Source organism: Pelodiscus sinensis, chromosome 17 (genome assembly GCF_052426305.1).
Source record: "Pelodiscus sinensis isolate ZL-2025 chromosome 17, ASM5242630v1, whole genome shotgun sequence".
Taxonomy (NCBI): domain Eukaryota; kingdom Metazoa; phylum Chordata; order Testudines; family Trionychidae; genus Pelodiscus; species Pelodiscus sinensis.
In genome coordinates, this window is record NC_143068.1 from 33,800,306 (window position 1) to 33,821,917 (window position 21,612).

At 67.5% G+C, this 21,612-nt stretch overlaps 2 protein-coding genes across 3 annotated transcripts; both read right to left on the minus strand.

The window, feature by feature from the left end:
- Window positions 1-75: 75 nt before the first annotated feature.
- On the minus strand, window positions 76-11,107 carry RBCK1 (RANBP2-type and C3HC4-type zinc finger containing 1). Of its 2 annotated transcripts, none has more exons than XM_075900883.2 (13): window positions 10,967-11,107; window positions 10,277-10,331; window positions 9,702-9,846; window positions 8,803-8,896; window positions 7,088-7,286; window positions 6,102-6,253; window positions 5,850-6,023; window positions 4,493-4,653; window positions 3,040-3,151; window positions 2,726-2,905; window positions 1,962-2,060; window positions 1,372-1,515; window positions 76-882 (listed from the first exon to the last, which is right to left on the minus strand). In XM_075900883.2, the coding sequence occupies exons 2-13, from the start codon at window positions 10,311-10,313 to the stop codon at window positions 802-804; spliced, it is 1,578 nt and encodes a 525-aa protein (XP_075756998.2). In that variant the 5' UTR covers window positions 10,314-10,331; window positions 10,967-11,107; the 3' UTR covers window positions 76-801. The 2 variants fall into 2 exon arrangements, with proteins under 2 accessions (XP_075756998.2, XP_075756999.2); XM_075900884.2 differs by lacking the exon at window positions 10,967-11,107 and adding an exon at window positions 10,789-10,807.
- Window positions 11,108-14,383: 3,276 nt separating this feature from the next.
- On the minus strand, window positions 14,384-21,119 carry TRIB3 (tribbles pseudokinase 3). The gene is made up of 4 exons (XM_075900889.2): window positions 20,634-21,119; window positions 18,511-18,795; window positions 17,495-17,787; window positions 14,384-16,188 (listed from the first exon to the last, which is right to left on the minus strand). The coding sequence occupies exons 2-4, from the start codon at window positions 18,793-18,795 to the stop codon at window positions 15,702-15,704; spliced, it is 1,065 nt and encodes a 354-aa protein (XP_075757004.2). The 5' UTR covers window positions 20,634-21,119; the 3' UTR covers window positions 14,384-15,701.
- Between the last annotated feature and the right edge of the window lie 493 nt (window positions 21,120-21,612).

Here is a 21,612-nt window from a genome sequence, read left to right on the forward strand (position 1 = left end):
GGCTGGGAACGGCCCGGGCAGGCTGTCCCTCCGGAAGCAGGCACAGCACCCGTGGGTGGATCCACACACTTCAAATCCAAGCTGCAGCCCTTTATTGTTAATCCAGGTGGGGGCGGGGGCCACGAAAGCTGCCTGCTCAGAACCAACCCCACCCCAACCACGGCCCGGCGGGTTCCCAGTGCCCGCCAGGGCACCCACCTCTGTGCCAGCCGACTGAGACGTGCCTCTGAGCTGCAGGGGGCAGGCCTGGCGTGGCCACCCCACTCCCCTCTGCGGGGGGCTGCCCCTTTTCTTTGCTTGGCCACTGGGAGATGCAGGGCACCAGACACCTTTTCACCGCGGCTGGCAGCGTGGGTCTGGCTGCGATGCTGCCCTGCAGGCGGGGGCAGTGTTTCCTGGGGCGGGGGGGGGGGGGCAGGACTCTCTCACCCTGCGGGCTACCAAGCTACCTGCCCCTCCCTTGAATGTTCCCAGTCCGCTGCCAGCCCAGTCCCCTCCTTTCTGCGCAGCTGCCGCCGACAGCGATGAAAGGCGCCGCTCCTGAGATGGGCTCCCCCCTGCCCTCCCAGGACACTCGGGTCCGAGTCGCTCAACCTCCCATCCAGAAACAGGAATGTGCCGTTGGCCCCTTGGCTGCTGAGCCACTGGCCTGCCCCAGGGCCGGGGGGGGGTCCAGGAGCCTGGCCCCTGGCAGGGAAGGTGCAGGCGGAGCAGGGCCAGGGTCTGCTGCAGGCGTCATTCCAAGTGCCCCCTAGTGGGGGCTACATGGGGCGCGGCCGGTTCCTCTTGGCTCCCGCGTGCTCAGTGGCAGTTCTGGCAGTGGGGGTGGCATGGGACGCCGTTCAGCCTGCAGCGGCAGCCGCCGCTGGTGTCGCCCGAGCCCTGGGAGAGCAGAGCAGAGATGAGGCAGCCGCAGGGAGGGAAGGAGGCAGATGGGAGCGAGGCAGGCAGGCCAGGCCGTGGGCCAGATGCTGGCCGGGCTGTTTTGGGCAGCTGGCAGCCGGCAGCCGAGGAGGTTCTTGACACTGAAGTTCTGGGGTGGAATCTTGTTTTCCTCCCCTTTGTGAGGTGGGACAGGCAGGAAAACATCATGGGGGAAGCGCTGGAGTTAACCCCCCTCCCTGCAGCCAGCTGAGCTGTGAGCGGGGACAGCCCTGGCTCCTGCAGCCCAAGTCAGCTGCAGTCAGTAGGGTTCAGAGTGAACAGCCTTGCCGCACATGGGCTGGGCTGCCTGCTGACATGAGAAGATGGGGCCACAGGGGCTCGTGGTGGGCAGGTGTTTTAAACTCTGAGCCAAGCAGCTCCGCAGAGGAGCTGGGGTCCCCAGGTGGGGCCTACAGCCGCACGCGTGGGTCCCTGCTCCAAACCTACCGCCGGCCCCCAGCGCGGGCCCTTGGTCACCCAGCAGATCTCCGTGTGGCAGACGGTGCAGCGGATCCAGTCGCAGCCGTCCTTCTTCTGGACAACGATCTTACAGGTGGGACAGTACATGGCCTCCCCTCTCTGGACCATCGTCTGGAAGGAGTCGGGACAGTGACATCTGCCCCGGGCAGACGAAGGCCCGGGTTTCCCATCCCCCCCTCGCCCAGATCCCAGCAATGTTGCCTACCCGTCCCAGCTGCTGGGGCTAGCATCCGGCTGCCCCGCGCTCAGACTCAGCTGGCTGGCAGCTTTACCCTGTCTCGGCAGCCGCTTCCCCCTCGCTTTGGACCAGCGCCCCGGCCGTTCGGATCCCCGGCGGAGCAAAGCACCCAGGAGCGGAGCCGTGCGGGCGCTGAGCGGTGCACTCGCTTCCCCCGAGCGTCCCCATCTCCCACCCCACAATCTGACCAGCCCCCTTCCTAAAGCAGAGGGCTGGGAATGGTCACGCGACATCACCAGGCCCGGCCCGGCCATGCCCACAGGGCTAACCTGCCGCCCCTCCCCCCAGGCCTGGCGCCCCTCGGCCTGTGGGCTCCTACCATCAGCATCTCCGTGGTCTGCCTGGCAGCCTGGTCGTTCTGCGCCCGGAGCCTGAGGTCGTCCTGATACTCCTTGCAGTTCATGTTCTCGTGGATGGCCTGGGGAGAGCACCCGGTTAGCTCCCGCCGCCCGGCCACATGCCACACAGCAGGCGCCACGGCCTGGACGCGCATCCCCACGGCTGCTGCCCCTGCCGCACCGAGCGCCCAGGCCCAGGGCCAGGGCAGGTCCCGGCTCGCAGCCCCTCCTCCCCGCTACAGCGAGTGTCCCCTGGGGACCTAGGTCACGGAGCTGGAGTGGGACCTGGGTACCCCACGCCCGGCAGGGCAGGGCCAGCGGACGCAGCCCACGCCTCTGGGGTGGGGCAGGGCGATGGGGCCGGGGCCGGCTCCAGGAGGGGGCTGGGGCGCTGAGCGGGGGTCTCCCAGCAGGGCTCCGCCACGGCTGGTTTCACGCTGCCCCGACTAGCAACCTCTGGGGAGAGTCCTTTGCACTCAGCTGCTCCAGGGAAAGGCCCCGGGGCCAAGCAGCCACCCTGGGACCCCTGGCTCTAGGGCTGCTGCTTCAGGGGCGGCGCCTCCCCCTTTGGGGCTCGTTAAAGCCCTGGGCAGCTCCAGGGGCGCCACTCACGGCTCAGAGGCCACCAGCTGCTTTAAGACTGGTCCCCCCCCCCCCCCCCCCGCCGGGGCCCGGCTCTGGACCCTGCAGCTGCCCGCGCCCGGCGGTGGCCTGGCGGCGTCTCCCCCGTCCGGCGGGCGCTCACCTTGCAGAGCAGGCAGTTCACCCGTCCGCACACGGGGCAGGCAAACTCGTTGACGTCGTCCTCGAAGAAGCACCAGCCCCGGCAGTCCGTGGTCTGGCAGTGGTAGCTGCTCTGGCTGCGGTTCTCGGCGATGGAGACGCTCACGTCCAGGAAGCGCTGGTACTCGGCAGAGCTCAGGAGCTGCGCAAGGGACCCGGCGCGCCCGTGAGCCCAGACGCGCCCGTCCCCGGCGGCAACCGTGGGAACAGCCCAGCCTCCTCCCGGCCCCCACGCCGCCCCGGCTCTGCCCCTCCTGCCCCGCCCCAGGCCCGTACCGCTTTGATCTCCCGCTCCAGCAGCTGGCCCGTGCAGGAGTACTTCTGGTCGATGTACGGGCAGGGCACCTCCGGCTCCGGGCTGTTCAGGATCGTCCCCTTCAGACACTCCCTGTGGGGAGCCAGCGTGAGAGGGGCGCCAGCCCTGGGCAAGCTGCTTGCAGGCGGAGCGGGACGGGCCGCTCGGGCCCAGGCTGGGCAGCGCCGAGGGAAGGGGGGGATTCCACCCACTGGCAGGCCTGGGACCCCGGGGCCTCTCCTGGGGCAGGCCCAGAGGGGCTTCCAGGGCGCAGGCAGCCACTGGCACCCCACGCGGGACGGACCGGTCCATCCCTGGCACCCCGCAGCCAGCTCCCGCACCGCTCCTTCAGAGCCAGCCAGCGCTGCCTCCCGGGCCTGGGGCCGGCACGGACGCAAGCTGCCCGCTGCTCCAGGGACGCCGCCGGCTGGTGCCTGCCTGCCCGTCACTCTGCCTGGGGGCTCGCGGCTGCAGCGAAAGCCCCGGCAGTGGGGGGTAACGAGGAGGGCGGAGGCCTTGGCCACGGGGATAGGGCGGGGGGGCCGGTCAGCACCCAGCCACCGTCCCGTCCCGGTTTCACCCACGCGGGGCCGGTGTGAAGCCACCAGTGGCTCCCCTCTGGCAGGCCCCGGATCCCCTCTGGGTCTTGCTAGCCCAGGCCTGGCCAGCCCCCAGCCCGGCTGGTTCCCGGCTGCTCCCCATCGTTGGCCACAGGGGGGCGCCTTCCCCAGCTCCGCTCCGCTCCCAGGCAGCAGACGCCCCTTGGGGGGAGCTGTCGGAGGGGGCCCTGCCTGGTGGCAGCGGGGGGGGCCGGGGTTCCTGAGTGCAGGCTGGACGGGCAGGTGAGGGGCTGGGCAGAGGGCGGCGGGTGGAGGGCAGGGGGGCGAGGGGCTGGAACTCCCAGGCGAAGGGTGGGGGGGGGCGAGGGGCCCGGGCTGGAGAGTGGGGGGAAGGGACAGGCTCCCGGGCAGAGGTTGGAGGGCAGGAGAGCGAGGGGGGAGGGGCCAGGCTCCCAGCTGGAGGGTGAGGAAGTGGGGCTCCCAGCTGGGGGCGGGTTGGGGGGCTGGGCTCCTGGCTGGGGGGGGGGGGGCGAGGGGCCGGGGCTCCCAGCTGGGGGCAGGTTGGGGGGCTGGACTCCTGGCTGGGGGGGGGGCGAGGGGCAGGGGCTCCCAGCTGGGGGCGGGTTGGGGGGCTGGGCTCCTGGCTGGGGGGGGGCGAGGGGCGAGGGGCCGGGGCTCCCAGCTGGGGGCGGGTTGGGGGGCTGGGCTCCTGGCTGGGGGGGGCGAGGGGCCGGGGCTCCCAGCTGGGGGCGGGTTGGGGGGCTGGGCTCCTGGCGGGGGCGGGCGAGGGGCCGGGGCTCCCAGCTGGGGGGAGGCTGGGGGGCTGGGCTCCTGGCTGGGGGGGGGCGAAGGGCCGGGCCCGGGGCTGACCCACCTGCAGAAGCTGTGCAGACACTCCCGGAGGGTCACGCCCTCCCCGGGCTGCAGGGTCACGAAGCAGATGGGACATTCGACCACTTCCTTGGTGGGCACCAGGCTCTGCCCGTCCAGCTCCAGGAGGTGCTGGTAGTTCTCCCTCTTCCGCCGCTCCTTCACCTGGGCAGGAACCGCCAGTCTCAGGGGGGCTGGAGCAGGGGGGGGCACTCGCCTGCCCCCCACCTTGACCCTTGCTGGCCTCTCCCCGCCCCAGCAGCCTGCAGAGGGGGGCGCAGGGGCAGGGCCCAGCCGGGCTGGGCCTGGAGGGAGGGTAGCAGCCCAGGCCTTACGCCAGCCCGGTGCCTGCCCCCCCGCCATGCCAGAGGCTCCCAGGCAGGAGCTAGCGAGGCCGCAGGGTCTGGCGCTATGACAGCGAAGCCTCCCAGCCCCGTGGAGCCTGCCCCACGCGTCTCCTTAAAGCTGGAGCCACCCCCAAGGGCCCCTGCCCTGCGCAGGCTGCCTGTTGCCAGGGGCAGCGGCAGGGCCCAGCTGGGGCAGGCCCCTGGGTGGCACGAAGGAGCCCGGAGACTAGAGTCTTCTGGCTCCGGGGCAGGGCTACAGCCCCAGTGCTGGAGACAAGACCCACGTGCACCCAGCCCAAGCGAGGGGGGGCCTCTCCCTCCTGGCCAGGGTGGCTCTCCCTGGCCCGCCCAGGTGCAGGCCGGGGCTGTGTCTAGACTGCATCCCCTTTTCCGTAACAGGGATGCAAATTAGACACATGGCAATTGCAAACGAAGCGGGGATTTAAAGCTCGGAGCTTTGCCGGAAAAAAGCGCCTCATTGTAAGAGGGATAAGGGATCTTCCGGAAAAGGCTTTATTTTCCGAAAGATCCGCGTCTAGACTGGCGCTTTTTTCCAGCAAAGCTCCAAGCCGGAAAAAAGCGGCAGCCACGTTTATGCAAATGAAGCGGGATGGGGGGGATTTAAATCCCCGCTTCATTTGCAATTGCGATGTGTCTAATTTGCATCCCTTTTCCGGAAAAGCGACGCGGTCGAGACACAGCCCGGGTGTCTGCCGCCGGCGCCGCTGCACAGCTGAGTGCTCGCGCCGCGGGGAGCCCCGCCCCTTCGTCCTGGCGGAGAACCGGCGCCGCCCAGCAGAGCTTCGCCTGGAACCGCCCCCGGGCAGCCGGGCATCGAGAGAGGGGGAGAGCCAGGATCCCCCGTCCCTGCCTCCTGGCCAGTCTGTGCGGGGGCCCCTGTGTCGAGAGAGGCCCCGTGGGACCGCCCCATGGAGCCAGCGATTGCTTGCCCCTCGGGGCCAGTGCACGAGGCAGGCTCAGCCCGCGGGGGCCCTCCCCGCCCCGGCCTCCCACCTGCTCGTACTGCCACGTGGCTTCCTCCTCCTTCCGCATCCTGGCCAGCTCCTCGGCGTCGGGCTGGTACGCCGCGGGCACCGTGTAGCCCTCCGGCCGCTCCTTGCAGCAGATCTCGCAGCCGGGCCGGGTAGGCTTGTTGAGGTAGGTGCAGCTGGGACAGACCCAGCCGACCTAGAGAGAGAGCCGGGAGACCGGGGAAGTGAAAGAACCGGGCCGGGGGGCAGGGCCCTGCATCGGGGGCTCCCTTACCTTGGGTGGTTGCGGTGGAGGGGCGTCTTCCTTCTGCAAGAGCTCGTGGCTCTGCTCCCCCAGGTCCAGGCTGTCGTGCGTCCCCCCGAGCGCCGAGTCCACCAGGTCCTGGCCCCCGCGAGGCTGCAGGGTGATGTCTCCGAAGCCCAGCTCTAGAGGGAGGGAGACGCTACAGGAGGTGGGTCTCCGGGCGGCTCCCGCAGGCCCCGAGCCAACACTCGCGGCAGCCCCGGATTTCAGGGCCTGCCTCTTGCCTCGTCCTGTGTGGGACGTCTCCTCTCGAGCCCACAGCTGCAAAGCCAGCGCCTCCCTCTGCGTCCCCAGCGCTGGGCCCTTGTAGCCAAGAGGGCTAATGGCATATTAGGGGGCATTAGGAGGCGCATGGCCAGCAGATCCAGAGATGTCATCATTCCCCTTTATTCGGCTCTGGTGAGGCCACATCTGGAGTACTGTGTCCAGTTCTGGGCCCCCCACTACAAAAAGGATGCGGACGCATTGGAGAGGGTCCAGCGGAGGGCAACCAAAATGATTAGGGGGCTGGAGCACATGACCTACGAGGAGAGGCTGAGGGAGTTGGGTCTGTTTAGTCTGCAGAAGCGAAGAGTGAGGGGGGATTTGAGAGCAGCCTTCAACTCCCTGAAGGGGGGTTCCAGAGAGGATGGAGAGAGGCTGTTCTCAGTGGTGGCAGGTGGCAGAACAAGGAGCAATGGGCTCAAGTTGTGGTGGGAGAGGTCCAGGTTGGATATTAGGAAAAACGATTTCCCTAGGCGGGTGGGGAAGCGCTGGGCTGGGTTCCATAGGGAGGGGGTGGAATCTCCATCCCTAGGGGTGTTTCAGTCTCGGCTTGACAAAGCCCTGGCCGGGTTGATTTAGTTGGAATTGGTCCTGCCTAGAGCAGGGGGCTGGACTTGACCTTCTGAGGTCTCTTCCAGTTCTATGGTTCTATGGACTCTGCCTTCCGGGTCCCACGGCCGCTCCCCACTCACCCGCCAGGACTCGGCGCTCGTGCTGCCTCTGGGAAGCCTCTTTGCTGAGCCCGGCCTCCTTGGCGGTGCGGAGGTAGAGGTAGGCCGTGTCGCCGTCGCGCTGGATGCCGTTGGAGTGCAGCGTCTCCTGGTCCCTGGGCAGCCTCTTGCCCACCACCCACTGCTGAACGCTGGGCGGGAAGCCGTAGAGGAGGAATACCTGGGCCAGCGACACAAAGGGACAGCCTGCATCTCACTCGGAACCGGCCGGCATCTCGCTCGGAACCGGCCGGCATCTCACTCGGAACCGGCCTGCATCTCGCTCGGAACCGGCCTGCATCTCACTCGGAACCGGCCTGCATCTCACTCGGAACCGGCCGGCATCTCACTCGGAACCGGCCTGCATCTCACTCGGAACCGGCCGGCATCTCACTCGGAACCGGCCGGCATCTCACTCGGAACCGGCCAGCGCCTCGCTCGGAACCAGCCAGCGCCTCGCTCAGAACCGGCCAGTGCCTGGCTCGGAACCGGACGGCGCCTCGCTCAGAACCGGCCAGCGCCTGGCTCGGAACCGGACGGCGCCTCGCTCAGAACCGGCCAGCGCCTGGCTCGGAACTGGACGGCGCCTCGCTCGGAACCGGCCAGCGCCTCGCTCGGAACCGGACGGCGCCTCGCTCGGAACCGGACGGCGCCTCGCTCGTAACCGGCCAGCGCCTGGCTCGGAACCGGACGGCGCCTGGCTCGGAACCGGACGGCGCCTCGCTCATAACCGGCCAGCGCCTGGCTCGGAACCGGACGGCGCCTCGCTCGGAACCGGCCAGCGCCTCGCTCGGAACCGGACGGCGCCTCGCTCGGAACCGGACGGCGCCTCGCTCGGAACCGGCCGGCGCCTCGCTCGGAACCGGACGGCGCCTGGCTCGGAACCGGACGGCGCCTGGCTCGGAACCGGACGGCGCCTCGCTCAGAACCGGCCAGCGCCTGGCTCGGAACTGGACGGCGCCTCGCTCGGAACCGGACGGCGCCTCGCTCGGAACCGGCCAGCGCCTCGCTCGGAACCGGCCGGCGCCTGGCTCGGAACCAGACGGCGCCTGGCTCGGAACCGGACGGCGCCTGGCTCGGAACCGGACGGCGCCTCGCTCGGAACCGGAGGGCGCATCGCTCGGCACCAGCCAGGGTCTCGCTCAGAACCGGCTGGCACCCGGGTGCTGCTCAGGGCACTCGCTCAGTGACCTTACGCTGGCGCCCATGGGGAATAGGTGCCCTGGCTGGGAGTCGGCCGATCACGCCGCACAAGCCACGCAGAGCACAGGGCAGCCCAGTGGGACTGGCAGGCAGGCGGCAGTACCACGAGGGATAGTCCGCCACCCGCCCACAAGGCAGCTTTTACCTGCCCCCCGGGCGGTGATCACATGCTCGTATACCCCCGTGCGCACCAGCCACGTGTCTGGCATAGGGCTGCAGCCTTGACAGCATCCCAGCCGCATGGGAGGCAAAGAGCCAAGGGTTCCAGCGCCGCTGGAGCAGCTCCTGACTGGGGTGCGGAGAGAGACCAGCTGCTCCCGGGAGCCCCCTTCCTCAGCCTGGACCCGCCTCCTTGGGGGCCAGGCGCCTTCTGCACTCGCACGTGGTGGTGACACGTGAGGCTGCCTTGCTCACGCTCAGGCCCCCGTGCGAGGTCGCAGGGTCTCAGCCTGCCGGGTGCTGTGAGTGCCCCGGTCCCGCCCACGGGCCCGTACCATGTCCTTCAGGGACGCCAGCGTCATGTGCGGACTGACTTTCAGGTGGATGGGGACTGTGGTCATGTGGGCGTCCTCCACTCCCACCCACAACCTGCAAGTGGAAAGGAGAGAGGCCGTGAGTGGCTGGCGTGTCCTTGCTGCCAGCCCCGTGGTCCTGGTGCCGCCTGCCTCGGTTGCCAGCTCTCGTGCGCCTGCTTAACCCCTGTCGCTGCTTGTGGGTCCCCAACTGCCTCCTCCCGGTGGCCAGGCTGGGCCAGGCAAGGCGCTGGGAAGGGAAAAGCCGTCGCCTTGGTCCTCTCTGCCCAGCCCAGGGCTGGAGCCGCCCCATGGTTCCACGCCGCCACCGAGCCAACAAGGGGCTTAGATCCAGGGAGATCCGTGCGAAAGGGGCACCCGCCGGTCCTAAGTCCTTTGTGTCTGCCGGGGGGCCATTGGGGTCCCCTCCAGGCCGGCTTACCCCTGACACCGCCGTGCCCGACTGGAGAGCGAAGGAGCCAAGGCGCAGCAGGGAGACCCAAGAACTGCAAATGGGGAGCCCGTCGCTGCTGGGGAGGGGGCGGCTGCACCCCCCCCCCCCCCCCCCCCCCCCCCCCCCCCCCCCCCCCCCCCCCCCCCCCCCCCCCCCCCCCCCCCCCCCCCCCACCTCCTGCTCCCTGCAGGCCTGAGTCGCTCGGAGCAGGCCTAATGCAGCTTTAAAGCAGGAGCGGGGAGGCTACGGCCCCCGGCTTACCTGAACCCGGCCCCTAAAGCCTGGCGCCCCCCCATCATTGGGGAGCCCATGCTGGCGCCAGCCCCCCTCCCACCCCCTTGAGGGCTGGAGCCCACAAAATCGGCTAGCCTGGGCCCCCAGGCAGCGGTGTGCAAGGGGAACACGGGGACGGTCTTTCCGCGCTCACCTGATTTCCTTCTTGGGGTAGGCCTCCTGCTTCACCTGCACGCTCAGGGGCGCCCGCAGCTCGGCCAGCCGGCCCGCGCTCTGCAGCGCCAGCGCCTTGTCCCCGCCCTCGATGGCTTCCGCCAGCGCCAGGGCCAGCTGCTCCGCTGCACACAAGGAACAGGCTGGCTGGGCCGGCTCTGGGCCTGCGCCAAGAGCCACCGGCCCCGTCGAGGGCCTGGCAGGGCCACGGGGCACCCGGGGAAGGGGGGGGGGGCCGTTCCAAGGTGCCGCTTGCTGCCCCCGGCTAATCACCGGGGAGGACTCTTAATCGTTAGACTTAGGCCACAATTAAGAGAGGCCCCCACAAACGACGCTGCCCTGCAGAACCGTGGGCTCCCCTCCCCCCACCCGGGTGCCCCTCCCCCGCCGGGTCCTGCAGCAGGCGCGGCTCGTCCCCTGGCCCGGTGGGATGGGGGGATCGGCCTATTGGAAAGCGGGGTCCCCCCCCCACCAGCCGGGGTGTATGGCACCATGAGAGACGGTCTCGGCCCGCCGGCCTGGCCGTTCCCCCCACACACACACCAGGGCCCCCACCTGTCTTCGTCGCCTCCTCCGTGAATTTTGTCCCCATGGCAGCAGAGTCCCGGGGCTGTGGCAAGCAAACAGAAGCCCGTCAAGGACCCCAGAGCCCAGCCAGCCGAGCGCAGCGGCACCAGCTGCCCCCAAAGGCAGCGGCCCGGCCTCCGAGCTGGGCTAGAAATGGCCAGGGCAAACGACCAGGGCTGCACCCTCCCTTCCCAGCCGCCGGCGCCCTGCCCTGTGCGCCCTGCGCCCGCCCTGGCCCACCCGGCGGTGCCCGGAGCCCCCGGCTCCCAGAGCCCGTCCCGGGGGCAGGCTGCGGGGTCAGGGTAGGGCCCGCCCGGGGGGTGCAGGCTCCGTCACCGTGCAGAGCCGCCCCGGGGACCAAACTCAGCCCCGCTGCCCTCCCAGCCCCTGCCACGCTTGCCAGCCCCCCGGGTGAGCGCCGGCAGGCCCAGCAGCGGCCGAGCCCAGCCCCCCCCGGGGGAGAGGGAAGCTGCACTCCCCGCACGCTGCTCCCCCCCCACCGCCGGCTCCGCTCTGAATTCCTGCCAGGCGGCCGCTCCGCCGAGCCTTCGGGCAGGGCTCCCCCAGCCCACCCCGGCAGGAAGAGGAACTCGCCAGCAGGGAGCCCCGTGGGCACCCCCCCCCTCGCCAGGCTGGAGAGCAAAGGCCGGCCCCGGCCCGCCCGCCCAGCTCGCTTACCTCCCGCCGGAGCCCTGCGCCCGGGGGGCCAGATTCCGGAGCCTGGCGGCTGGCCAGGGGTCAGGCCCCGCGGAGGGCCGCAGTGAAAAGCGAGCGCCGGAGCCGAGCGAGGAGGAAGTGGAGCGGAGGCCCTGGAACGGGGCAGGGCGGGGAGCAACAGGAACAGACCCAAAGCAGCCGCGGCGAGGACAGAGAAAGCGAAAGTGCCGCTGCCCCGGGCTGAGCCGAATCGCTGGGCGCTGCCCCCCCACCGGCGGCGGAGCCCGACCCCCGAGCCCCGCGGGGATCCCCGCCACCGCCCCCGGAAGGGCCCGCCTGGGCTTTGACGCCGCGACGGGGAGGCGCCGTGCCAGGCTCGGTGGGGAGCTGAGGCAGGCCGGGACAGGCCTGGGGGAGGCCCAGGGAGCGCCGCGGAGCCACCCAGCCCCAGGGCTGCCGTGCGTGGAGCCTTCGTCAGACGCAGGCCGGCGCGGACACGGAGGACGGCGAAATCACGACGCCCTGCTACAAAACGGGGCCCGGGGGGGGGGCCCTGCGGGGAAGGAGCTGGACCCCCAGTGCCCACGGGGGAGCCATGGAAAAGGCCGAGCTCTCTCTGGGGGGGACCCTTCCCCGGGGGGCCACCCTCCTGTGCTCTGCCCAGGCGAGGCCGCGGCTGGCGCCGGGGGCCCAGGCCTGCGCCTTAGGAAGGATGGAGGAGTCCAAAGGGGAGCAGCCGAACTGCCGGCAGGGCCCCAGCCCCGCGGCTCTGGGGACGGGGCAATAAACGGGGCACGTGCAGGCTTGGGGCCAGGGGCCGACATGAGGGTGGCGGGCTGCCCGAGAGAGGACTGCGCTCACTTGCTCTCCGGGTGCCCTCAAGGCGGGACAAGCAGCCCCAGGCTGAGGGGGCAGCCAGGGCGGCGGCGGGAGAAGCTCGCGGACGCTCGGAGCCGTGAGGCCCCGGAACAGGCTTTCCAGGGGTTGTGGACACTCTCCTGGCAGGGCGTCAGGGACAGGCTGGACAACCCCCCGGCAGGGCGGGCCTAGGGCGACTGGGTCCTGCCGCAGGCCGGGGCTGGACCTGAGGAGCTCTCCGCGGGCCCCGCGTCAGGACTTCTCCCCCTTGCCCGGCGCGGCCCCCTGAGGAGAAGGGACGGGCGGGGCAGGAGCCCTGAGTGAGTCTTGGTGCCAGGGGTGCGAGTAGCCAGCCCACGCTGCCTGCTGGTAGGGCTGGGGCTATGGGGGGGGCTGACTGCTAGCGGGAGGGGGGAGAAGCGGGACAGCGGGGCTGCCTTGTGCCCCAGGCCGGGCGAGGGGCCGGCACACCCACACCGGTGCCGAGGCTCTGGCCGCCTTGCTGTCCCGGCTGCCCCTTCCCGCTCAGCCCGGCTCACGGCCCACCCTCCCGCGTCCCAGCCCCGCTCTCGGCAGCCCCGACGTGGCTCGGGAAGGCCCCTCTCCCCGGCGCTCAGTGCGGCTCACCCCAGCACCTCAGCCTGCCCGTGTCCCAGCAGCTCGGAGGGCCCCAGGACTGCTAATCCCCTTCTGCAGCTTTCCCAGCCCGCTCCTCCCCCGGGGATGGGGGAGGCATTGAGGGCGCTCCATGCCCCGGGCTGGGGAAAACCCACTCTCCAGGGCGAAGCTGCAGCTGATTTCATTTCCACGGCCCTCTGGACACCCCCTGTGCCCCCCGACGCCTGGGCCCAGAACCAGCTCCTCCCGGGATGGAGGGAGACAGGCCATGGCGCTGGAGCAGTGGAGCCTGGTGTCGGCAGGAGGGGGGGGGGTGTCTCCCCTGCAGGGATGGGGGAGGGGAAACACTCCTCTCCTGGCTCTGTGGGGCAGAGATCAGCTGGCTTGGTTGCTGCTCCACAGGTGGACAATGGAAGGACCATGGTCTCTCGTCCTAGGAGCACCGGATTGCCACCGGAGCAGGACAATGGCCCACGGGGTCCTGTGATGGGCAGCTGCCCCGCACTGTCCCTTTAAGGCCTGAGAGAGGGCGGGGGCAGGTATTAGCCAATTAGGGCCCAGCTGGGGCTGTATAAATAAGGGCTCCTGAGGCCCTTCATTCCCACTTGCTAGGGAGCAGCAGGATTTGGCTGCTAGGGAAGCTGGAGGTTTCCTGAGCCAGAGCAGGGCTGGGGAAAGGCAGGCAGGGCTGGGGAGCTCTGGCCAGGTGAACTCCCAGGCTGCAAGGCGGGAGGGTCCTAGTGCTGCAGGGAGGCAGTCAAGGAGGCAGGTCCACACCCTTGCCCATGCTGAGCAGCCATTTCAGATGCAGTTTGCCTGAGGCAGGGGCTAGCTGACGACTGGCAGGGGGTCACTGAGGCAAGGTGGGTCTAGGGAGCTGAGGGTTCCCACAGGGGGAGGACCTCATAGTGTGGGGGTCTTGCGGCAGGGCGGTACCCAGAGGGGAGGATGCCACCATGTGGGAGGGACGTGGGTCCTAACGCAGTGGAGGAAAATCAGGTAACAGCGGCTGAGACACCAGCCGAAAGGGGGCCCTCAGCACTGAGAAGCTACTTCCCAAAGCGTCCAGCAGGAGGCGGTGGCAACGAGGCGTGCCGTGTTACGGGTTCCTTCTGCAGCAGCAGCCAGGCCGCACTGCCCAAGGAAGGTGTCAGCTTACCCCTGAGCCTGCTCTAGCCCGGGGGAAGTTTCTCTCTCCGCTCTGGCATGACATGCCTGTAAGCCAAGGGTCGATAACCCTTTTGGGACAGCCATTCCTGTTGTCAGTACAATGTTTCATCCCTCTTCCAGGCCGGAGAACCCCTTGGACTCTGTAACGTCCGGTAGCAGTGAGTTCCACCTGCTAATCCTACACAGCTTTTAACATTTAGTGCTTTGAAGTGTGTTTATTCGGCTGACCCTGCTACTGAGGGGCCCGACTAGAGGAGAAAGAGAAGCATCCACTTTTCATGCCCATTGGGGCATTACTGGAGATTTTCTTTCTTCCTGAATTCCTCTGTCAAATACGACGGTCCTAATTTCTCCTCCCCTAGAAAACTTTTCTGGTCACCTGCTGCCCTTCCCTAGAAGCTCTGCATGTGCCTAACCCAAGCGTGTGCAACACAGAGGTGGGTGATCCGATCTCAACAGGCTATGCGTGGAGAGGAGGTCACGTTACAGCATTTGCAGTAGTTTTCTCACTCCCTTTCTACTTGCAATCAAATGTCTTGTTTGCTTCCCCCGCCATTCATGGAGCAGCTGCTGTTACTGACCCGTTCACAATGAGGGCCAGGCCTCTTTTCTGAGCAGCTACAAGGAATTTGGATCCCGGCCACGTGGAGGACTGAATCTGGAGCCAAGTCCTGGACCGCTTTGTGTAAATCCCCTTGAACTGCCCGGGCTGGGCCCACGTGGATCAGGGAGCCTTTGCGAAGCCAAACCAGAGCCCAGCTCGGCGGCAGCCGGGCCACAGAAGTTCCAAGCGAGCAGCCAACAGAACCTTTTATTTGTCAGAGGGCAGGACACCAGGTACAGGGTGCTGGGTACAAAAGGAGCTGGTCTGGGCTCTGTAGTGTCGCCACACGGCTCGGGGAGAGGCGGGGCCCCGGGCCTGTGCCCGAAGGGTGGCAGGTGCCCAGTCAGGCTGAGCCGGGGGAGCAGGCAGGTCCATTCTGTGCATGCCAGCCGTGCCCCCGAAACCAGCAGCCTCACAGCTCCCTGAGATGCGGGCGGCACAGTGCTTGTGGGCTGCCGGAGTGGAGGGCGGGCGGCCCAGGGGCTTGGGAGGAGCGAGAGCAGAGCCAGTGGCCTGCTGCAGTCACAGCACGAGACTGGGGAGGAAGGGGGGACGAGGCTGCATGGCACCATAGTGCAAAGGCTGCCTAGCACCCCCCACCCACCCAGTCGCTCTCTGCCCTCCTCCCCCACCCCCTGGTGGACTGCGGGCAGTGCCCCGTCCCAGCATCCTCTGCCCCTCCCGTGCTGCTCCAGGGAGAGCACGGCATGCTGGGACTTGTAGTCCAGCTGGGGTACCAGGGGAAGGTGGCACCACACAGGCTGCATTCAGCTCTCAGGCTTGGCTTTGATGTGACCATGGAAACCCTCTTCCTGCACCCTCCGCCATCCTTGCTCCCACCCAGCTGCATCCCCCTCTGCCCAGCAGAGGGCAGCTGGCGGCCCCTTAGTGTTTCTACCCTCCCCGCCCCACATCCCCGGTTGTGGGTCCCAGGCCAGGCCCAACCAGGGAGCTCCTCCAACGCTCTGCCCCGCAGGCGGCCCCGCTCCAGGAGGCTGGTATCCCTGCTCAGCCCCCTCGGCACCATCCTGCTCCTGCACAGACAGCGCCGAACCCCGAGATGGCAGGGCCTGAATGAAGCCGAGGTCGGGGCCTCGCTTCCCTGCCCGGGGCCGAGAAAGGCACCGTCCTGCGAGGGTGTTGCTGGTGATCAGAGTTTGCACAAGTTCTTTGGCACGAGTACGTGGGAGTCCCAGACCAGGCACGTTGGGGGCTGGCTCCCATCCGCCCTGAATCAGGTCCAGAGACTAAGGCACCTTCCTGCTCTGCAGGATTCACACGCACCTGGACAGCCACAGCTCTCCCCCCTCCCTCCCACCCCCCAAAGGCACGTAGGTTTGTAAGTCCTGGCTCCAGGCCCTGCTGGGACTGAGAGCCACAGTGTTATCCGGATCAGAGCAGCTACCCCCATCAGCCAGGCTGGCATCAGCCAGGCTGGCACCAGCCCGGCTCGCCTGGGGCATGGAGGGCCCTGTGCCGATGCATCCATGGGGATCCTATGACTGCCTAGCCGTGCGGGTCGTCGTCCTCCTCCTCCTCGTCCCTCTGGCTCCAGGTGTCTGGCACAACTTGCTCCAGCCCCCGCTCCCCCGAAGCGTTTGTGCACGAGTCCTCGGAGGCGGCGCCACTCGCTAGCCAGGGGTGGAGCAGGATCTCCCGGGCCGTCAGCCTCTCGGACGGGTTCTTGCGCAGAAGGCACCGGATCAGGCACCTGGCCTGGGGCGAGAGGCCCTCCGGGATGGAGAAGAGCCCCCGGCGGATCTTGCTGAAGAGCGTGGCTGGCTCAGTGTCCAGGAAGGGGTAGCGCCCCACCAGCATCGTGTACAGCACCACGCCCAGGCTCCACATATCCGCCGCCTTCCCCGAGTAAGAGTTCTTGGCGCTCAGGATCTCTGGGCCCACATAGGCCGGGCAGCCGTGCTTGTCCGACAGAGAGTCATCGGGGCCGCTCAGGAGCCAGGAGTCCTCCAGGTTCTCCAGCACCAGCGTGGTCCTGCAGAGAGAGAGGGAAAGCGCCAGGTAGTCGCATGCCGAGGGCTGCTGCGGCCCAGCCGGGAGAGGGAGGCCGCTCAGAGACTCTTGGCTCCCACACAGCAGCTCTGGCCACAAGACAAAGCCACCGCCCCGTAAAAGGAGGCAGGAAACTAACTTGGTAACTATGGGGACTGGAGTGAGATGGGGACTGGAGTGAGGCGCCCTGGGAGGAGGCATCTGAGCCAAGCCCTGGTAGCCGGCAGCTCAGGAAGAACCCAATCGCATCCCTTCCCGGCTGCACGAGCAGATCTCTGGGAGCTAGGCAAGGACTTGATGGGGACTTTTCAGCTTGGAAAAGAGGAGACTCGGGGGATCGGATAGAGGTTGATAAAATCATGATGAGTGGGGAGAAAGTGACTAAGGAAAAGTTATTTACTTGTGCCTGCCACATAAGAACTGGGGGTCACCCACAGCGTTCCTTCTACGATGGGGGACAGCCCAGCTTCACAGGTGATGAATGAGCCCCGCCCTGCCAGAGGCTCAGGGCTCTGCACCCAGCTGACTGAGTGGGTGGGGCTAACTAATGGCCAGTGAAGCTGTGCTGCAGCCCCGCTTAGAGAGAACACTGGCCACCAAGTGAAACGAACAGGCAGCAGGTTTAAAACAAACAAAAGGAAGTTTTTCGTCACGCAGTGCATGGTCAACCTGTGGAACTCCCTGCCAGAGGATGTGGTGAAGACTAGGCCCTTAACAGGGTTCAAAAGAGAGCTCGATACATTCTGGAGGCCAAGCAGGATGGGAACGGTGTCCCTAGCCTCTGTCAGGTGCTGGAAATGGGCGACAGGGGAGGGATCACTGGATGATTCCCTGTTCTGTTCACTCCCTCTGGGACACCTGGCACTGGATGGACCTTTGGGCTGACCCAGTGTGGCCGTTCTTGTGTTCCGAACCAGAACTGAAGCCAGAACGCCACCGAGCTCTGCTGTCGGGCCTGTCGCTCGCTGCCATCGGTGGCCGTGTGGACACTAAACACGAGGCATCTGCAGTGCGTGCAGGGGGCGCGAGGGCTCAGCCTAGCTGGAGAAGCAGGTTTGCAGTAAAATGAAGCTGCTTCTGGGCCCAGGAACCCCGCCCTCCACTTGCGCTGATGGGGCTGGCTGGCTCTTCCCCTGCCTTTCCTGGGGTCAGACCCGTGTCACAGCCAGGCCACTGGCCCCACACAGAGAGCCCAGCCCAGAGCGTCGGCCAGGCTCTGCGTGGCCATCGGGTCGACGAGGAACACGGCCCTTGACCCCCCCCCCCCCCCCGCTGCCACCAGCCCTCACCTCTCCTCGTCCACGAAGACGAACTTGCGGAGTTTGAGGTCCCGGAGGACGAGCCCGTGGTCGTGGCAGTGGGCGAGTGCCTCGGCCATCTGCCGGAAGAGCACGGCGGCCTCCCTCTCGGGCAGGCGCTTGCGGTGGCGCACGTAGTTGTGCATGTCCCCGCGCCCGGGCTGGAAGAAGACGTAGACGTGCTGGTCCCCCTGGATCACCTCGGCTACCTGAGCCACGTTGGGGTGAGGCGGGAGGCGCCCGTACGGGGCTGTCAGCTCTGGGTAACTCCTTGCTGGATACACCTGGAAGAGGAGCAAGGCCGGGCATGAGGACGATCACCCGAGAGAGAGGCTAGGGCAGTGCCCCTTTGGGGCTGCCAGGCGCCCGGGGGCGGCACTGTGCACGCGCTGCGTGCCCGGGGTGGGGGCCACGTATGCGCCGGGTGCCTGGAGTGCAAGAATGGCTCAGGCAGGCCCTGGTCACTAGGCAGGTGCCATGGCACCCGCAGGCACCGCGTTGGGGACCACTGGGCTAGGGGACAGGCTGGTGCTCTCGCCAGCCAGGTGCCTGGAGGGGTCCTAAACCTCCCCATGTAACCACCAGGGGGCAGCACTGCTCAGGCAGAGCAAGGCAAAGGGAGGGATGGGTCTGGCGTCTCCCCATCCGGGCCGCTCGCAGACGCCCAGTCCTTTCCCATGCCCCACAGGTTGGAAGGTGGAGCTGATACTGGGGGGGGGGGGGCAGGGACAGCTGTGGCCGCCCCCTTGCCAATGCCATTCTCTGCAGCCAGAGCCCGTGGGGCCCCCGAGGGCCACTAGCCCCCTTTGCCAGTCAAAACGGGCTGTTGCCCGGGAGGCTGGTGCAGGGCAAACTGCTGTGCAGGAGTCCCCAGGGGGCTCTCAGCAGCATTCCCCCAAAGCGACCCGGATCCCACAGCCTGCCCCCCCGGCCCGTACTCTCCGTAGCGTCAGGCTCTGATGTCCTGCTCCGGGGGAGCAAGGCCAGGCCCCATCACCCCACTGTACCTTGCAGCTGTACTCCGTCTCCGTGGGCCTGTGCACCGCCCTGTAGGAGCGGCCCCCGTCCTGGGGCTCCAGAAGGATGTACGGGCCAATCTGCAGGACTGTGGAGTCCTGGTCCGCAGCACACGGGGACCGGGCGAGGGGCTGCAGGCATGGCGTGAGCCCTGACACCGGACTCAACCGGGGGCGCTTGGGCTTCGGGGCCTCCGAGTCAGGGGGGTCCTCGAAGTCCAGCCGCTTCTTCCTCAGCGGAGACACCGCAGGGATCACCTGGACGTTCAGGCTCATCTGCAGCACAAGAAGATGAAGCGGTTGCAGCGCAAAGCTAGCCACTTAGAGAGAGAACCTGGGAGGCCCCTGCTCTGTGCTGCCCCCACGACGCTCTAGGAGCACAGCTCTTTCCCAGCGTGCTGAGAGCACCCAGCGCCTGGCCGGGGAGACCTGGGTGGAGTGGCCACGTGCCATGGGAACATACGTACGCAGCCAGGCTGGGTCAGACCAATGACCCATCCAGACGAGTGTCCTGTCTGCCCAGTGGCCCCAGGTGCCCCGGGGGAGGGAACAGAACAGGGAATAATCCAGTGATCCCTCCCCTGACACCCATTTCCAGCCTCTCAAACAGGTTAAGGACACCATTCCTATCCAGCCTGGCTAATAGCCATTGAGGGACCTAACCTCCATGAATTTATCTAGCTCTTTTTTGAACCCTGTTAAAGTCCTGGTCTTCACAACCTCCTCTGGCGAGGAGTTCCACAGGTTGTGTGCTGCATGAAGAAAAACTTCCTTTTGTTTGCTTTAAACATGCTACCTATTCATGTCAATGGTTGACCCCTAGTTCTTATGGGAACAAGTAAATAACTTGTCCTTAGTGTCTCTCTCCACACCCGTCATGATTTTATTAGACCTCTGTCCTCTCCCCCCCAGCCTCCTCTTTTCTGAGCTGAAAAGTCCAGGTCTTTTTAATCTCCCCTCAAATGGCAGCCATTCCAAACCCTTCATCATTTCTGTTGCCCTTTTCTGAACCTTTCCCAGATGTGGGCTACCATGGATTTATACAGAGGCAAGGAGATATTCTGTCCTATTCTCTATCCCCTTTTGAATGATTCCCAACGTTGTTTGCTCTTTTGCCAGCTGCTGCACATGGAGTGGATGTTTGCGGAGAACTCTCCAGATGTGCTATATTTAGCTCTTGATTTCCAATTTTACAGTCTTAAACATTCAGTTTTGATCAGATGCTTCTGCTCCCTGGGCAGGTCTGTGGCACCCAGAGCGAGGAACTCAGGCCTCACGAACTACAGTGACAACCCCGACTGGAAGACAGGCCTATGCTAAGCGCGAGTGTCTCCCCAGCCGGCGGGTCTGCGCGGGGGAGCGACCGGCCACCCCCTGCCATCCTGTCCAGAGTGGCAAAGGCTCCAGCCAGGCTGCGCCGGGGGGCATGTCTGAGGATGTCGCGCATTCACAGCTGCTGATGTAATGACACTGCCTCACAGTGTAATAATGGGGAGAGTGTGTCATGGCCGTGTCTCTCCCTTGTGTCACAACAGTGAGCGCACGTGTGTCTCACAGGGTCCCCGTGGTGAGTGCACGGGTGTGCCAGCGCCATGGGGGTGTGTCACCATGTAACACAGTGATGGGAGGGGGCACATGCCAGTGTCTCTCGGCCTAGGGGTGTGGGGGGGGGGGTTGGCCAGGGAGGGGGGTGAGTCCCGGTGTGTGTCAGCGGCATGACAGGGAGGGGGTCTGGCGGTGTAACAATAGCGGTGAATGGGTGTCTGGCGATGGGGGGCGCCCCCCCAGCCGTGAGCCCCCCGCTGCCTGCACAGAGCCCTGCCTGCTCTAGAGGGCGGCCCGGCCGATCGCTCCCCCGTCCCGCTGGGCAGTGCCCGGCTGCCGCTTAGTTACCGTTCCCGGCACCGGCTGGCAATGGGGGGCCCTTCCCCGCCAGACCCCCGCTCCTACCCGTGCGCGCTGCCCGCTCCCGGGACCCTGCAGCCTCCAGCGCCCGCCCGGCCCTGCCGGCTCCGATCCCGGCCGGCCGGCCAGGGCGACTCCGCCCCAGCCCCGCAGCGCCCGAGTCGGGCTGGAACCCGAGCGCGCCCCGCGCCCCGCGCCCCGCTTTGTACCTTCGGGCGGGGACGGAGCGATCCCGCCGCAGGCCGGGTCCGGGGATCCCGGAGGGTCCTGCCCCCGGAGTCTCAGACGCCCCGGTTCTCCATGGTCCCGGGCGGCTCTGCGCCGGGGGTCCTGGCCCCGGCCGGGGGGCTGCCGCCGGGCTCCGCGGCTTTACGCGCGGGGCTGGCGCCGGGGCAGGCTGGCACGTCAGCCGGGGCCGATCTTCCTGCCGCTCTCCTCTCCCTCCGGCTGCCCTCTCCCGCGCCGGCTGATGCCGAACTCACTCCGGATTGCAACATCCCCGCCCGAGGCCCGCCCCTTTGCTTTCCCTTCCATGATGACACCGGGCGCTGGGCGCTTGCAATACCCCGGCCGAGCGGAACTGCGCCACGCCACGCCGCGCCGGATTACTCAGACCCGCCGCCGGATTACAGCAGGGTTACACGGGCACTGCCCCCCTCCCCGGCCGGCTGCTGGGCTTGGACCTCCCCGGCCCGGCCTGCCTTTGGGGATCTGGCACAGCAAGCCCAGAGCCAAACCTCTGTGCGGGGGGAAGGGAGAGGCAGAGCCCTGCCCTTCATGTGGCAGATCAGCCGCCTAGTGACCCACACGGTGCCCCCAGAGCTGCCCCTCCCCCTGCACTGGGACCGGCCCCTGTGCAGAGCGAGTCTAAGTGTGAACGCTCCCCTCCCCCGCTCCGAGTCCCTCTTGCCCAGCCTCCTGCTGCTGTTGGCGAGGCAGCCGGGCGGACTGGTCTCTGCCCCCGGCACACGCCGGCCTCGCCATGGGGCGAACCGAGGCGGAGCCAGATTGTGGGGGGCGCCACTTGGACCCAGAGTGTAGAAAATTGTGTCCGCTGCTGGCGCAGAGGTAGGCAGGAGAGCCCCCACGAGGGGAGCAGAACAGGAAGGAGGCGCAATTGAGACCTTTTCAAGTTTTGGCCCAAGCGAGGGGGCCAGGGGACGTCATTTGAGCTCCCCGCCTCCGGTG

Excerpts from the sequence above, each read along its gene's own strand:
- RBCK1 (XM_075900883.2), bottom strand. The coding sequence starts at position 10,313 with ATGGGGACAAAATTCACGGAGGAGGCGACGAAGACAG. Across the intron at positions 1,516-1,961 it reads AGACCACGGAGATGCTGATG|ACGATGGTCCAGAGAGGGGA; the intron begins GTAGGAGCCCAC and ends GACTCCTTCCAG. Across the intron at positions 883-1,371 it reads GCCCGCGCTGGGGGCCGGCG|GGCTCGGGCGACACCAGCGG; the intron begins GTAGGTTTGGAG and ends CTGCTCTCCCAG.
- TRIB3 (XM_075900889.2), bottom strand. The coding sequence starts at position 18,795 with ATGAGCCTGAACGTCCAGGTGATCCCTGCGGTGTCTCCGCTGAGGAAG. Across the intron at positions 17,788-18,510 it reads AGACGGAGTACAGCTGCAAG|GTGTATCCAGCAAGGAGTTA; the intron begins GTACAGTGGGGT and ends CTCCTCTTCCAG. Across the intron at positions 16,189-17,494 it reads GTCTTCGTGGACGAGGAGAG|GACCACGCTGGTGCTGGAGA; the intron begins GTGAGGGCTGGT and ends CTCTCTCTGCAG.